The sequence below is a fragment of the Sinohyriopsis cumingii genome, chromosome 15 (genome assembly GCF_028554795.1).
Source record: "Sinohyriopsis cumingii isolate HCF-2022 chromosome 15, ASM2855479v2, whole genome shotgun sequence".
Classification (NCBI taxonomy): domain Eukaryota; kingdom Metazoa; phylum Mollusca; class Bivalvia; order Unionida; family Unionidae; genus Sinohyriopsis; species Sinohyriopsis cumingii.
In genome coordinates this window covers 43856238-43874323 of record NC_142975.1, presented here as the reverse complement: position 1 = coordinate 43874323, position 18086 = coordinate 43856238, and the positions used below count along the sequence as shown (strand labels likewise).

The window sequence follows — 18086 nt, the reverse complement described above, 5'->3', positions numbered from 1 at the left end:
ACAAGATTTAAGTTTTACTTGATTTGGCAATCGTTGAGTATTCTCTTTTCTAGAGAGATGAGTGTCCCTAAAATGGACCGTTGGGTGTTTGTTATTTAACAAGCCCATGAATTGGGCACAGTTAGTCTTAACAGCCTCTTACTCTTACCACCACACATTCGTACATCTTCTCCTGCTACTGTGAATAATTAGTGATCATTACTGCTGGTGGTCTCTAAGTGGTAGTCGGCTTACGTAGTGATGACTGGGTTTCAATACTTGGCCCGGGATGGTCTTTTTCTTTCTAGATAAAGAAGTCCGGTACACTTGTCTCATATATTTTAACTCTGCTCAGATGTCTAGGAGCACAGTCAAAATTTGACTTTCACCTTTCACTGAACTGTCCTGATTCCAGTATAGTGCAGAACCTAAGCACGAAAGTCATAGCAACGTAGCCCCCATGATATGAGAGAGAGAGAGAGAGAGAGAGAGAGAGAGAGATGGTGTTTTTGGTCAGCTATTACTTTGTAACATGTAGTTATACATACATGCAATATATCAAATATCATTTGCCCATTCCCCACCCCTCCCCCATTTCAAACCCTTTTTTTAAACACATATTTATAAACATCGTTTGTTTGTTTGATGATGATGTTGTTTTTGTTTAGTTTGTTGTTTTATTGTTGTTGCTGTTGTTGTTGCGGCTGCTGTTGTTTATGAAACATACCTCTGTTGTGATATAATCAGGACCGAAACATTCCTTACTCCACGTAAACTATTTTGTGAAGTGCTGAATTGGCCACATGAAACTTTAACAAACCAATAATGAATCTAGAAATTCCTTTTTGTTGGTGCTAAATATATGCCGTTTATAATTTCTGTACTTTTTTTATTATTGAGTAAGAAGAAACATTTTTTTTTGTCTTCGCTTTTTAAAGACATGAACAAAAAATGAAAACTATTTGAACATTGCTCGGTGGTAATTTATTTTCATATATATATATATATATATATATATATATATATATATATATATATATATATATATATATATATATATATATATGTGTGTGTGTGTGTGTGTGTGTGTGTGTGTGTGTGTGCTAGTTATCATTTCTAATCATAGTTTGTAAGGGTTAGTTCATATCATTTTAAATACTGGGTTTCTAAATGAATGGGTTTGTATTAAGTAGGAGTCATTCTAATAGTGAATAGATCCATTTATAAATTTCTAAGTAAAGTAAACATCGCGTGATCTGACTGCATATCAATAGCTATTTTTTAAGCTTTCCTAATATCTGATAAGCTAGTGATAATCAGCTGACCTTATTTACCGGTTCAATGTGCATTGTAAATGAGTTATTGAATGGTCTTCATGTTTTAGTAAATTTATTTATGTAAGAGAATTTATTACGTATTAGGCAATCTTAGTAGTACTACCAGCCTGGAAGTTATTATGTCTATAATCCTTCTCCAAATGCAAGGCATTTACCAAACTACTGCTATATCTGCCTTATAAAGCTATATGAGCGACAACTGGCAAAACTCAGATTTATTATATTTGTATACATTTTGGCCTTTATATTCCCAAATTTGTAGACTTTGCTACTGCAGAGCATTTCGCTAAATTTTCCTCTCTCTCTCTCTCTCTCTCTCTCTCTCTCTCTTGGTGGGGGGGGGGGGTGGTTGTCGGTTCTCTGTTATTTTCCGATTCATAGTTTATAAAGGTATGTTATAGAACCCAACTAAATGCAAGCTGTGCGCGAGATTTCGCGAGATCTTTGAAACTTACTTTCAGAATATGGATCTGTCTCAATTGTGATAATTATTATGCACAATTTTTGCAGCAAGTAAACAGCAAATATGGGTGTTCCAAAGTTCTATAGATGGATAAGTGAAAGATATCCATGTCTGAGCGAGGTTGTCAAGGAATTTCAGGTAGATCATCGTCTTAGCAACCAAGATTCTTAACCATACAGTAAATTTGATTAACACCTCTTTTCATATTTTGATTTCACTTGCAGAACGTTGCGTAATCGCGCCATGGTCCATACACTTTCGTTTTATATCCACATTATTCTTCTGTATTTGTGTTGAGCAAATATTTTTTCAGAAAATATGTAGTAATCTCAAAAGACGTCATTGTAGTCGAACTGAAAAAGGTTACGTGAAGACATTTTGACACGGGCTGACAGTGACACCAGCTTTATATGTCGGTGTGAAAGTATATTGGTGCAGACAGCTTGAAAAATTCATACAAATTTGGTATGCTTGGGGTTTCATTATTCACTGCTCCTTTTTCTGTCCATAATAGCATTATGTATATGTGTTACCCTCGAAAATTCAAGGTTCTCATAATTGTAAACTTTTGAGTAGAGTTTATCTTTAATATGATACTGATCTCACCTGCATTGTAATTTGTGATTATAATTTATATTAATAGCGCCTTTTGTAAAAGAGATACTATTTTATTATAAAACAAAATTTAATGTCTGAAACAAATTGCTGACATCACAGTTGATCAAAATTGAATAGCCCGACATTCCAGGCTTTACATTTTCCAAGTCAGCCAAGTAACATTTTCTAATGTTCTAGTCCAGGGCAATTGATTTTATTCAGTTTTAAAGCAAGCTGAGCTAGAGCTAATTTTCATGTTTCAAACTTTGTATCTACCTTTATCTGGATATTCCTGCCCTGTGGGCATACTGAATGCTTAAATCAAACTACACTTCTTCATATGGTAAGTGGCCATTAATAACTGTCACATATGCGTGATTTCTCATATTTCTTGTTTGTATATTGGGGTAAGTGAAATTATCAGCCAGTCAAAATATTACAAAAAAATCAAAACGAGTTGGGCTAATTAGTAGTGCTTTAAATGTCCTTGTTATATTGTGTTTACTCAACACAGATACTCATAAGTGGATCACCATTTGATCATATACCACCAATATCAATGCAGTGAAATTAATGAAAGGCACTTTATCAACATAAGGGTCTATTGCCTTTATGATCTGATTAAATGACAATACAGGGTCGTTCATTTTTTTCGTAATTGGTAGGAAATTCAGCCAGTTTATTTGTTAATAAAACTGACAGATTCAGGATTTAATGAAGCAAATCTTGTAACGTATATGTATGACGCAAGCAAGAGGAAATTCCAGAAGTTAGACATTCTAACTCTTCACTAATGAGAATGAAATTAAAAATATTTAAAAAATGATAACTCTCTTTAACACTGCCTACACCTTATCCCATGATGGAAAATGATTTTTTTTTATATGGAAATAGTGTATACTCCAGGAGATAAATACAGGTACATACAGCTTGCATTCACAGTGTACAGGTTTAGGAACTGTTGTCATTAGTCTTTAAAAAATGTTATTGGTCTTGAATCCCCAAAAGCTTTAACCAATTATCCCCAAAAGACTCAAATTATCCCCAGCAGAAACAAAACAAGGCAATTTGGCATCCAATCTGATTAAAGTCAGCTCTCCATTACCCCACTGGGAGATAACACCAACAAAAGTTCACATTATGAAAGCCTCACATTAGTCTGTGTACCTACACATTATTAACTGGAAATTATGCATGCTTTTGACAAATGTGTACTGGGGATTACCTTTAGTACAAATTAGAGAGTAAACTGCTATAAGCTTCCATTTCCTTATCTCTGTTATTAGCATTACTTTGTTTTAAGTATGGCATTTTGACTGAAATTATGTTATGCATCACACAAGCTTTACAGGGGGCCCTGAGTGGTCTAAAGCGCTCTCCGTCACGGATCACTGCCATCTCACCTCTGTCTGCGTGGGTTTGAGTCTAGGGCTCGGCCAATGTGGATATGTGAGAAAGCTTGCCAGTACTTCTCGTGGGGCGGTGGTTCTTTCCGTGTTTTCCCGGGTTCTTCCTCCACCATTAATACTGGCTGCCATGTATAACCTATATTGTGCTGAAAATGGCGTTAAACCATATAACAACAACAAGAAGAAGCTTTACAAGTAAGTATTATCACTGAATTTATCGCAGAAAAATTGTCTAAGGTAGACATATTTCCCAGTATGACTGTGCTTGTAAGGAAGCAATGATTACAGCTGTGCAGCCTTGTTTTACTATATCAAGATTATTTGTATGCTATAAATGCAAGATTAACTGTAAGTTGTAAATGCAAGTTGTATTTACCTGTATGCTGTACACTGTGAATGCAAGCTGTATGTACCTGTATGATGTAAATGCAAATTTTATGTACCATATGCTGTAAATGCAAGCTGTATGTACCTTTACACTGTGAATGCAAGCTGTATGTACCTGTACACTGTAAATGCAAGATGTACCTGTATACTGTTTTGCTCTTTTGAGCCCAGTCATTAATATGTTGGGTTTCATTTTAATAGCAGAAAGAAGATACAGCAGTCATAACTTGATAACCAACACTTTAAGTACCAGCCAGATTTTTAGCTCCTAAGGACATGAGTTTATATGTGTTTGCACCATCGTGTGTTGGGAAAATGTTACATTTTCTGCAGACCATCATTTTCTGATCATATTTGGAACATAGTTACTCTATAATTACAGATTCTTTTTTGTCTCTTCTCACAGATTCCAGAATTTGACAATCTATACTTGGACATGAATGGTATTATTCATGTGTGCTCTCATCCTGAAGATGACAACCCGCATTTCAGAATCACAGAGGAGAAGATTTTTAGTGACATCATGTATTATCTGGAGGTATGTATTTCAGAGCCAGTGTTATGTGGCCCTTACAGTTTTACATGTATTTTTTCCTTCATGTGCCATTGTATATGTGAATGCATTTCAGTACAAAGTTGATTTATTTATATCAGACTATATTTTATATGTGGATTCGTGGTCATATACAACTGACATGCATCTTTAAACTTTTTACTGAGCTTCAAAGGTATATTTGGTGTTCAGGATAATCCTGCCATATCTGGAGTATACATTGTTTTGCCCATTTACATCTTTTTTGTTATGTTATAAGTATATTTAATTTCTGGTCAGTAATTTGTCAACAGGTTCAAACCTAATATGATGTGAGGGTTTATATTCAGAAAATTTTCACCTTTGATTTTCACCAGTTTAGAGCAGCCGTGTGTAGAGTTATGGCCCATGTTTGACTTAGTACTTTGACATTCGATGTCAGTTGCATACTATAACATTTAAAGGGATTTCTTAGATTGAAATCAGATTTTGGTAGGTAGATTTACATTAAGAACACCCAGGTCATGTTCAGTTTTTAGAGTTTTTCCAGGAAAATTGTGTATGGCCCTTGTTTAATTTAGAACTTAGTTTTGCTTCTGTTCAGTAACTTTTAAAACAATTTTATTTATTGAATTCAGATTTAGTGGAAAGATTTAGGTTAGAAAGACCCAGATCAAACATGATTTTCACCTTTTCTGGCAAAATGTTGTAAAGTTTTGGTAGAGTTATGGATGATGTTTTGACCTTGAACTATGCTTCTCAATTTTGTTTCTATTCAGTTGCCTCTGAATGACTTTGTGGACTGAAATTGAATTTGATATGAGGTTTTCATTAAGAATACCTAGGTCAAGTTTGTTTTCACTTTTTTCCCCACAAAAGTTTGTTGATATATGGCCCCTGTTTGATCGAGAAATATGTTTGTCAATTTTGTTTCTGTTAATGAACATTTAAAGGATGTCATATATTTAAATCATATTTGGAGTGAGACTTTACATTAAGGCCCAGTTCAAGTTTAATTTTCAGTTTTTGCATAAAATGTTATGGAGTGTTAGCCCTTGTTTGATTTTGAACCTGCCCCTCAGTATCCACACATTAACATTTTTTAAAGGATTTATTTGCCTAAAAAAAATTTGGTATGAGGCTTCATCAATTCTGATTTTGTTCCTCTTTCCTATTCATTGTCATTGCTATGGAGTTTTAGCCCTTTTTTTTCCCCATTCATTGCTATGGAGTTATAGCCCAACTTACTATTTTGGCCATTCAGTTACATCATATTGGCACAGGCATTTGGGTCATATGGTTACTTTTCTGATTTCTCTAAATTCATTATTTTTAGAAAGTGGAATAGAGATCTTGTACTACTCTCAGCACCTGTACATATCAAAGCATATAGATATCAACATCGTCATAGTAACTTAAATGTTCTTTCTCCCTAGATGCTTGGCAACAGTTGGAAGTGGGTTTTATAGCACCTTTACCCTGTGTTTGGGGGCTAAGATGGATAATTTGTTCCATTCATGCAGATTCTTTGTTTTTGTACACACACACCTGGTATAATGAATCTTCCAGAGATGCAAATTGATGAGTACTACAGGGATGTCACTTATCACAGTTTACTCATGATCATCCTGATTTTTTTAAAATCCTAAAATTCTAATTTTTCAAATTTTGCCAGAAATCACAATTGTTAAAAGTGCCAGAATATAAAAGGTAGCTGAGTCTGATATCGAAATAAAATTGAATTGATAGAGAGGGACAAGCGAATCAGAAGTCAAAATGTTCAATATTCAGAATCAATTGGCATTATATCAGTCTCACATGAACGCTATTTTGCTGCCTTATTGTAAATCCTTGTTCTTGTCATTGTCATAAGATTGTAAACATTGCAGTAGTTCATACCTTTTAATTTACAGTGGCTCTGCCTCCTTCAAAGAGAGCAAAAGTGATGTAGAAAGTCCATGAGTACTACATTAAAACTTGGAAATTTTGTGAATATATGGTTGCAATCACTGATCCTGTTTATTTCCTTCTTCCAAATCCTGATTATTTTCATTTAGCGTCTTGATTTTCATTCCACTCGAGGTAGCAGCCCTGTTACTGCAGGCTAATTATAAAAGTAGGTTACTGGTCTATCTTTCAAGCGTTTTGAAAACTTTAAATTTTGTTGTAAGTTTGTTTTTCAAGCTCTGATCATGCTTTAATTGTCAAACTAGATTGGATGCCTCTCTGTAAGTACCATGTCCTACGAGCAAAAGAAGGCCACCATAGCCAACATTAAATATTTACTGGCATAGTTAAGATTTTCCATTTAACAAATTATGAGATGGGTTTATTCACCCTGTTATGCATACAGTTATACCTAGGATCATATTTGCCAACGGATGCTTCTTGATGACTATTTAACCTGCGTCACAAAATGGGTCATTGTGACCCATATTTCATGCTTTATTGAATTTTTTCAGTTTTGTTGTTTAAGTTTATATCTCAAAGTCTGTTGATCCTACAATCATCAAACTAAATTGTATGCATCACTGTTAGTGCCACATCCTTACAGCAAAAGGTCATTGTGACCTTCATTGCAGATTTTGCTGGCATAGGTTAAGCTTTTGAATTAAAAATGCTGTTGAAACCACTAAAAAAGCCAGTGTGGTTCCATCAGCATGGTTTTACAAATCCACATGACTGGTGCCTGGGACAAGCTCAGATTCGGCTCAGACAAGTTTAGGTTTGCAACATATTTGACCATAGGAATGTCCAGAAAGGAGAGAGATGTTCAGTTTATAATGATTCAGGTTCTGCACATTTATACTCTGCATTCTAGCCATAGTACACATTATTTGTCTATATTATGCACAGGAAATAGGAGCTAAGTGCCTTTCCCAGGGACACACTCAAGCAGTCAACCCAATGTACCCTGGGCAGGCATTGAACCTTTGACCCTTGGACTACAAGTCTGACACTGTATGAAATGAGCTATCGTAGCTTCTCCCTCAGTATGGTAGTTGGTCATGATGATGCCCATTTTACACTACATTGTGGTCAAATTTTATTTAATTTTCATTTCCAAAGTACTCAGCATGTTCGAATTGTGAGATTGATGATGATATTCATTGGTTATAATCCTCACCATTGTCACAAAGGAAGCATATCATGACCAACATTTAATCTGGTTTTATCTTTAGTTACTTGTTTGATTTATTTCATGGCTTCATGACATTTTCCACATGTCATGTGCATATTATTTCACTAGAATCATGAAACTTGGAGAGGTGAAGCATTTTAATAAGTACTACACCTTTTTTGTGACTGTTTAAATTTTGTATTTATAAATCATTTTTTGGGTGCGGATTTTGTTACAGTCATGAAACTTGATAATTGGATGGATCTTTATTAGTACCACCCGCTTATATTTTGTTTTTTTATTAACATCAGTTAAGAATCTTTGTTTAATTGTTGACTACATTTTATTCCATACTATATACAGCCCTTTATGACATTGTGTAGTTTGTAGTGTGAATGAACATCTTGCTTGAACAGTGAACTTTCAATATTAATGACTATACAATCTGTATTATGATAGGTTACAGTCAGCAGGTTAACTATATTGTATATGTGAATGAATATACAAATAAGATGACTCTACTGCATGCTTAAGCTGTAGAGACAGATCAAGGTGATTACTGATGTATATACTATGCTGCAGAGTCAGATCAAGGTAATTACTGATGCATGAACTGTGCTATAGTGACAGATCAAGGTGATTACTGATGCATAAACTGTGATGTAGAGACAGATCAAGGTGATTACTGATGTATAAACTATGCTGCAGAGGCAGATCAGGGTAATTACTGATGCATGAACTGTGTTGTAGAGGCAGATCAGGGTTACTGATGCATGAACTGTGCTGTAGAGCAGATCATTGTGATTACTGATGCATGAACTATGTTGTATATGCAGATGAAGCTAATTACTGCTGACTGAACTATTCTTTTATAAGGTCATATTGGGTGTCACTCAAAGCTTGCTTGAAGCCTACAATTCCATATAGTAAAATCTGGCTTCATGGGGTGTACAATTATTATAGCTTCGAAGATTTTAAGAAAAATGATTTTTTTTTAAACAAAGAGAAACAAAATTAATCATTGGTTTTCTTAACAAACTGTGGTATCTCTTCTCTGATATATAATAGAATTTTCTCGTTTATTGTTTAATATCTTTTGTGCTGTCCCAGAGGCCACCATTTTGTTGTAAAGATCACTTTAGTCTACATTTATTTTGTGCATGATAGTTAATGTTTGCTCTGGCTACTGGAGACTACTAAAAGCCTTATGGAAGCCATTTTAGTACTCATTGATTACACTGTTGTATTTTCTGCCAAGACACGTAAGGATTGATTAAGAAGAGGGATGACATGTTCTTTGCTGCCTTCAAATTCATAAAATTTTGCATAAGGAAAGACTTCAAAAGAATAATTGTCTCCAAAATGAATCAGCACTTATTCCAAGTCATCATCAGTGAATCAAAGAACTCGACATGATGGTAGAAGTTGCCTGCTTACCAAAACTGTGTCTTGATAATACTTATGGAAATCAACATTGACAGTGTAATATAAATTCAATTCTTTGCTAATATGAAACATTTTTACCAGTTCCTGTTCCGGATGATCAAACCCAGAAAGGTTTTCTTCATGGCAGTTGATGGGGTGGCACCAAGAGCAAAGATGAATCAGCAGAGAGGACGGCGATTCAGGTATGGTGGTCAGTGTAACAAATAGCCTGCTTGATAGGACTCAACCAAAAGTTATGTTTCCATACAAAAAAAGTTGTCATGTTTCACCACAAAAAATTATATTATTTCAACACAAAAGGTTATCTTGTTTCTTTGGAAGAGGTATTCATATTTTGGTTTTAAAAAATTCAAAGATAAACTTTGCCTGATGACCACTGAAGTTTAAGTCCCTCAGTCTTCTCATTATCCATTTTTCTTTTTGACATCTAAAATAGTAGTCAGCCTTTACAGCACAAATACTTTTGCTACAATTTAGCATTGACCCATCCTTGTACTACTGAATTTGAGCTGACTTTTAAAGATAGTAAAAAGGCTGTAATGCCACCTTATCGCAGCAATAAATGAAATAGATTACTCCTAGTTTAGATCATTAAATCCTTTACATTTTGCGTAAGTGGATGACGGTCAGGTGAGTGTATTATGCTGCATCCATCAATAATTGCTTGTTACCACTCTGGAGGCTATTTTTCGCATCCAATTTTTGAAGATCTTGATGTAAGAGTTATATCATCAAGATCTTGGTCAAGTTTGAGGTGATCATGCATTTGATTGGCTGAGTTTGTTGCCACTTGGAAAGCTATATTTCAAATCTGATTTTGATCTGACTTTGAATATGAATCTGTGGTGCCATCAACATCTCAGATAATTGTAATAATGAGAGAGATCAGTGCATATTAACATGGTTATCTTTTCCCATATTGATTGAGATCCATGCATATTCACATCATGATCTCATCCATATTCACATCATGATCTCATCCAATGTGTGAGATAATTGAATATTAACATTTTGATCTTGTCCAGTAATAAGTGAGATCCCTGAATATTAACATGGTGATTTTGTCTAATATTGAGAGTGAGATCTAGGCATAGTAACATCATAATCTTGTCCAATAATGAGTGAGGTCCATGCATGTTAATATCATAATCTTGTTCAGTAATCAGTGAGATCCATGCATGTTAATATCATAATATTGTCCAGTAATGAGTGAGATCTGTGCAGATTAAAATCATTATCTTGTCCAATGATGATTGAGATCCATGCATATTAACAGTGATCTTACGTCAGATTTGCAAAGGTTATTACCATCCTGAAAGCTGTATCTGTGATCCAGTTTTGATCAAACTTTGAGTATCGGTTTATATGATAAAGATCTTGTTTTATAATGAGTGAGATTCATGCATATTAATGAGGTGATCTTGCTTCAGATTGGCTGAGCTTGTTATCAATGAAAAGACTGTTTCTAATCCAGTGTTGATTCAACTTGGTAAATGGACTTAAATTTTCAGGCCAGTTATGTAAGTGATCCGTATATTTTGATGAGGTGATCTTGCATCTGATTGGTTGAGCTTGTTACCAATGAAAAGACTGTTTCTAATCCAATGTTGATTCAACTTGGTAAATGGACTTAAATCATAAGATCTTTTATGTGAGTGATCCGTACATGTTGATGAGGTAGATGATCTTGCATCTGATTGGTTGAGCTTCTTACAACTCAAGAGATGGTATTTCTGATCCAGTTTTAAATCTGATTAGTCAGTAGGAGCTGCTAATATCATAATGATGTTTTGTTAATTTATTATGAGTGACACGTGCATATTTATGAGGTGATTTTGCATCTGATTGGCTCAGCTGGGTTTGTATGCACCTTGAATATTCTTGAGTGTTCTTGGGCTTTGAAATCCCTTCTCATGTCCTTGAAAATAATTGATTTTTGTGAAAATTATAACAAGATAAAATATTTGAACCATATTATGCTTTCATTTGCTTTCTTGTTCATAATTTGAGAAAACAATTAGATTTCAAAGCTGACTGTAAATTTGAACTTATCATTGAAGATCTGATATTGCCAAAAACTTAGGGTTCTCAATAGGTTTCAAAACAGTGGAGTCATTTGACCCTTGACACCAAACTCTCAAGAGCCATAATGGAGATCTCAAAATGGAAATCTCAAGAGTTATTTGATTTTGAGTCATGATATTGTTGCAGGGATTGTCCGTTATTCATTTAGCAAACTGATGCTTAAAGATTTTTTTTAAGATTTATTCTCCTTTTCTGAAGGTTGGAATGATCACTGTCAGATCATTTCAAAGACTGATACAGAGAAGAAAATATACTTCTTTGTGATTAATTAATGCGATTCAGTGTATAAGAGTCTACTCAGAAAGTTGTTGTTGTAGGGTTTAATGCCATTTTTCAGCACACGATAGGTTATACATACTGGCCAGTATCAGTGGTGGAGGAAGAGCCTGGGAAAACCCCGGAAAGAACCACTGACCCACAAGAAGCTACTTTCAAGCTTTCTCACATACCCACATTGGCTGAATCCGAGACTTGAACTACTCAGAAAGGAGGAGGCATATATCTCATTGCTCACTGCAAAGATTTTTTCTAAAATTCACAAGCCTTTTTGTTTCCTTCACAAGATCACTGACTGGTGATCACTAATGATGACAGTTTTGATTATTTTCAAACTTGACATGCCCTCTTTAGTTTTCTGGTCTGAGTTCCCCATGAATAAATGGATAGTGTCTTCTCTATGTTATTAAAAATAACTGCGCTCAAAAAGAAAGCACCCGACTTCAGTTTTTCCATGGCCATGTTTTTAGGGTTGCTAATGTGTCATCAATACTCATCTTGTATAAGTACATGTACATCATGAGGAGAAAATTTGTGAGTTTAGACATAAGATGTAATCCCAGGTTTCACATTTATTAACCAGTGAGGATTTTTCAGCATGCAATGGCATTGGGTGAAATCATGTTATCATCTGTCATTAAATAATCCTCAAAGAGAAATCTTGAACAAAATAAGAAACAATGGAATAGAATAAAAATACATTTTCAGGTGTTTCTGTTGAAGTCATTGTTTGGTCAATCTCTCTTTTTTTTCCTCCTCCAACAAAGGTCAGCAAATATTTATTAAAAGCCATCACCATCTTTGATCCCTTCATTGCTTATAATACTCTCATCAAAACATTCCAAACTTGGTCTTAAACCCCCCCATATTACAACAGTAAGTTAGTCAATTTACGACCTTTGATCCCTTCATTGTTTATAATACCCTCATCAAAACATCCCATACTTGGCCATACCCAACCACCATATTTCTACTGTTTTAAAAATCAATTATTAATTGATAACAAGCTGACTTGCTACCTTTAAGATATATAACACCTAATAAGTAATGGAGGATGATAATAAATGTTAGTTCATGTTAATACTATTTCTTTCTAACTTTGTTCTAGGCTTCACATATTCTGTTTTAAGAAACCGCTTTGTTGGCCTAGTGGTTAGAGCATCCGCCTTGGATGCGGGAGGTCGTGGGTTCGATCAATGGCCAAGTCATACCAAAGACTTACAAAAATGGTACTAACAGCTGCCTCGCTTGGCGCTCAGCATTAAGAGGTTAGTGTTAGGACTGGTCGGCCCGGTGTCAGGATAATGTGACTGGATGGGACATCATGCTACATGTCTGCGGCATGATGCCCCAGTGCTAGACAGCACTATAAACTGCCACATTGCAGACATCATAGCGATATGACTGAAAAATTGTTAAAGCTACGTTAAAAATCCAAATCACATCACATCACATCACAACCTTTGATCCCTTCATTGCTTGTAATACCCTCATCAAAACATCCCATACTTGGCCTTAAACCCCCCCATATTACAACAGTAAGGTAGTCAATTTACAACCTTTGATCCCTTCATTGCTTCTAATACCCTCATCAAAACATCCCATACTTGGCCTTAAACCCCCCATATTACAACAGTAAGGTAGTCAGTTTACAACCTTTGATCCCTTCATTGCTTATAATACCTTCATCAAAACATCCCATGCCTGGCCTTAAATCCCCCATATTACAACAGTAAGGTAGTCAGTTTACAACCTTTGATCCCTTCATTGCTTATAATACCCTCATCAAAACATCCCCTACTTTGCCTTAAACCCCCCATATTACAACAGTAAGGTAGTCAGTTTACAACCTTTGATCCCTTCATTGCTTATAATACCCTCATCAAAACATCCCATTCTTGGCCTTAAACCACCCCCACCCCATATTACAACAGTAAGTTAGTCAATTTACAACCTTTGATCCCTTCATTGCTTATAATACCCTTATCAAAACATCATATTCTTGGTCTTAAACCCCCCATATTACAACAGTAAGTTTGTCAATTTACGACCTTTGATCCCTTCATTGTTTATAATACCCTCATCAAAACATCCCCTACTTGATCTTAAAGCCCCCCATATTACAACAGTAAGTTAGTCAATTTACAACCTTTGATCCCTTCATTGCTTATAATACCCTTATCAAAACATCATATTCTTGGTCTTAAACCCCCCATATTACAACAGTAAGGTAGTCAATTTACAACCTTTGATCCCTTCATTGCTTATAATACCCTCATCAAAACATCCCATACTTGGCCTTAAACCCCCCATATTACAATAGTAAGGTAGTCAATTAACAACCTTTGATCCCTTCATTGCTTATAAATACCCTCATCAAAACATCCCATACCTGGCCTTAAATCCCCCATATTACAACAGTAAGGTAGTCAGTTTACAACCTTTGATCCCTTCATTGCTTTTAATACCCTCATCAAAACATCCCCTACTTTGCCTTAAACCCCCCATATTACAACAGTAAGGTAGTCAGTTTACAACCTTTGATCCCTTCATTGCTTATAATACCCTCATCAAAACATCCCATTCTTGGCCTTAAACCACCCCCACCCCATATTACAACAGTAAGTTAGTCAATTTACAACCTTTGATCCCTTCATTGCTTATAATACCCTTATCAAAACATCATATTCTTGGTCTTAAACCCCCCATATTACAACAGTAAGTTTGTCAATTTACGACCTTTGATCCCTTCATTGTTTATAATACCCTCATCAAAACATCCCCTACTTGATCTTAAAGCCCCCCATATTACAACAGTAAGTTAGTCAATTTACAACCTTTGATCCCTTCATTGCTTATAATACCCTTATCAAAACATCATATTCTTGGTCTTAAACCCCCCATATTACAACAGTAAGGTAGTCAATTTACAACCTTTGATCCCTTCATTGCTTATAATACCCTCATCAAAACATCCCATACTTGGCCTTAAACCCCCCCATATTACAACAGTAAGGTAGTCAATTTACAACCTTTGATCCCTTCATTGCTTATAATACCCTCATCAAAACATCCCCTACTTGGCCTTAAACCCCCCATATTACAACAGTAAGGTAGTCAGTTTACAACCTTTGATCCCTTCATTGCTTATAATACCCTCATCAAAACATCCCCTACTTGGCCTTAAACCCCCCATATTACAACAGTAAGGTAGTCAATTAACAACCTTTGATCCCTTCATTGCTTATAATACCCTTATCAAAACATCATATTCTTGGCCTTAAATCCCCCATATTACAACAGTAAGGTAGTCAATTTACAACCTTTGATCCCTTCATTGCTTATAATACCCTCATCAAAACATCCCATACTTGGCCTTAAACCCCCCCATATTACAACAGTAAGGTAGTCAGTTTACAACCTTTGATCCCTTCATTGCTTATAATACCCTCATCAAAACATCCCCTACTTGATCTTAAAACCCCCCATATTACAACAGTACGGTAGTCAATTAACAATGTTTGATCCCTTCATTGCTTATAATACCATCATCAAAACATCCCATACTTGGCCTTAACACCCCCACCCATAATACAACAGTAAGTTAGTCAGTTAACAACGTTTGATCCCTTCATTGCTTATAATACCCTCATCAAAACATCCCCTACTTTGCCTTAAACCCCCCATATTACAACAGTAAGGTAGTCAGTTTACAACCTTTGATCCCTTCATTGCTTATAATACCCTCATCAAAACATCCCATTCTTGGCCTTAAACCACCCCCACCCCATATTACAACAGTAAGTTAGTCAATTTACAACCTTTGATCCCTTCATTGCTTATAATACCCTTATCAAAACATCATATTCTTGGTCTTAAACCCCCCATATTACAACAGTAAGTTTGTCAATTTACGACCTTTGATCCCTTCATTGTTTATAATACCCTCATCAAAACATCCCCTACTTGATCTTAAAGCCCCCCATATTACAACAGTAAGTTAGTCAATTTACAACCTTTGATCCCTTCATTGCTTATAATACCCTTATCAAAACATCATATTCTTGGTCTTAAACCCCCCATATTACAACAGTAAGGTAGTCAATTTACAACCTTTGATCCCTTCATTGCTTCTAATACCCTCATCAAAACATCCCCTACTTGGCCTTAAACCCCACATATTACAACAGTAAGTTAGTCAATTTACAACCTTTGATCCCTTCATTGCTTATAATACCCTCATCAAAACATCCCATACTTGGCCTTAAACCCCCCATATTACAACAGTAAGGTAGTCAGTTTACAACCTTTGATCCCTTTATTGCTTCTAATACCCTCATCAAAACATCCCATACTTGGCCTTAAACCCCCCCATATTACAACAGTAAGGTAGTCAGTTTACAACCTTTGATCCCTTCATTGCTTATAATACCCTCATCAAAACATCCCATACTTGGCCTTAAACCCCCCATATTACAACAGTAAGGTAGTCAGTTTACAACCTTTGATCCCTTTATTGCTTATAATACCCTCATCAAAACATCCCATACTTTGCCTTAAACCCCCCATATTATAACAGTATGTTAGTCAATTTACAACCTTTGATCCCTTCATTGCTTCTAATACCCTCATCAAAACATCCCATACTTGGCCTTAAACCCCCCATATTACAACAGTAAGGTAGTCAATTAACAACCTTTGATCCCTTCATTGCTTATAATACCCTTATCAAAACATCATATTCTTGGCCTTAAATCCCCCATATTACAACAGTAAGGTAGTCAATTTACAACCTTTGATCCCTTCATTGCTTATAATACCCTCATCAAAACATCCCATACTTGGCCTTAAACCCCCCCATATTACAACAGTAAGGTAGTCAGTTTACAACCTTTGATCCCTTCATTGCTTATAATACCCTCATCAAAACATCCCCTACTTGATCTTAAAACCCCCCATATTACAACAGTACGGTAGTCAATTAACAATGTTTGATCCCTTCATTGCTTATAATACCATCATCAAAACATCCCATACTTGGCCTTAACACCCCCACCCATAATACAACAGTAAGTTAGTCAGTTAACAACGTTTGATCCCTTCATTGCTTACAATACCCTCATCAAAACATCCCCTACTTGGTCTTAAACCCCCCGTATTACAATAGTAAGGTAGTCAATTAACAACCTTTGATCCCTTTATTGCTTATAATACCCTTATCAAAACATCCCCTACTTGATCTTAAAGCCCCCCATATTACAACAGTAAGTTAGTCAATTTACAACCTTTGATCCCTTTATTGCTTATAATACCCTTATCAAAACATCCCCTACTTGATCTTAAAGCCCCCCATATTACAACAGTAAGTTAGTCAATTTACAACCTTTGATCCCTTCATTGCTTCTAATACCCTCATCAAAACATCCCATACCTGGCCTTAAACCCCCCATATTACAACAGTAAGGTAGTCAATTTACAACCTTTGATCCCTTCATTGCTTATAATACCCTCATCAAAACATTCCCTACTTTGCCTTAAACCCCCCATATTACAACAGTAAGGTAGTCAATTAACAATCGTTGATCCCTTCATTGCTTATAATACCCTCATCAAAACATTCCCTACTTTGCCTTAAACCCCCCCCCCCCATATTACAACAGTAAGTTAGTCAATAGCCCATTTCATGCAGACTTTGGTGAACTTCGTAATTTGCTCGGAATTTTGATCACTTGGTGGGTGGTCAGCTGACATAATAGGTGGTGGGCAAAATATGGCTAATGCTTCAGCATCAACATCAACTTCTATAACTACTTCATCATCGTTTATCGAGTTGAAAAATGCATATTCAACAGCGATGCTGTCGCAGATATTGATGAAATTTAATATTGGAACCATCCTGTCGTATTTTCTGGAAACCAGGGCAGATTTCAAACCCATACGAGAGAGTAGCTTTGACCTGTTTACATCAGGACATGTACATGTAAGTAAGGAAACGGTGTCGAAGTAAACAAATTTAATCCTAGCAATCAAAGAGCAAGTTGTTCAAACTATTTCTGTGCATCCGAAACATCACTATCATAAAATGCATTTCATATGAGTTTATCAGATTTGTTATTGAAAGTCTGTGGATAATTTACATATAAATTTCAATCATTTAATTAATTTTATTTCTGAAATATTTCTAAACAACAATGGACGTCATTTTGTTATGTACATGTACCCACCGGCTTTTGATTGGCTGGAGTATAATGTAACTCTGGAGGTTATTCGGATAATTACGGAGCAACTCGGTTAAATTTGGTATGAAATGGGCTTTTAACAATCTTTGATCCCTTCATTGCTTATAATACCCTCATCAAAACATCCCATAATTGGCCTTACCCCACCCACATATTACAACAGTAAGGTAGTCAATTAACAACCTTTGATCCCTTCATTGCTTATAATACCCTCA

The 18086-nt window shown here is 35.5% G+C and overlaps 1 protein-coding gene across 2 annotated transcripts in view; it reads left to right on the top strand.

Annotated features, from left to right (window-relative positions):
* The window catches only part of LOC149781708 (5'-3' exoribonuclease 1-like), a 218249-nt gene that overhangs the window by 19247 nt on the left and 180916 nt on the right, over positions 1–18086 (top strand). The window contains exons 1-3 of one of the 2 annotated variants that reach the window (XM_089935808.1): positions 1764–1917; positions 4579–4710; positions 9353–9453. In XM_089935808.1, the coding sequence (XP_089791934.1) occupies positions 1843–1917; positions 4579–4710; positions 9353–9453 (308 nt within the window). In that variant the 5' untranslated portion in view covers positions 1764–1842. Of the gene's footprint in view, positions 1–1763; positions 1918–4578; positions 4711–9352; positions 9454–18086 lie in introns of those variants that run through there. The other variant, XM_089935809.1, reaches the window with a different exon arrangement.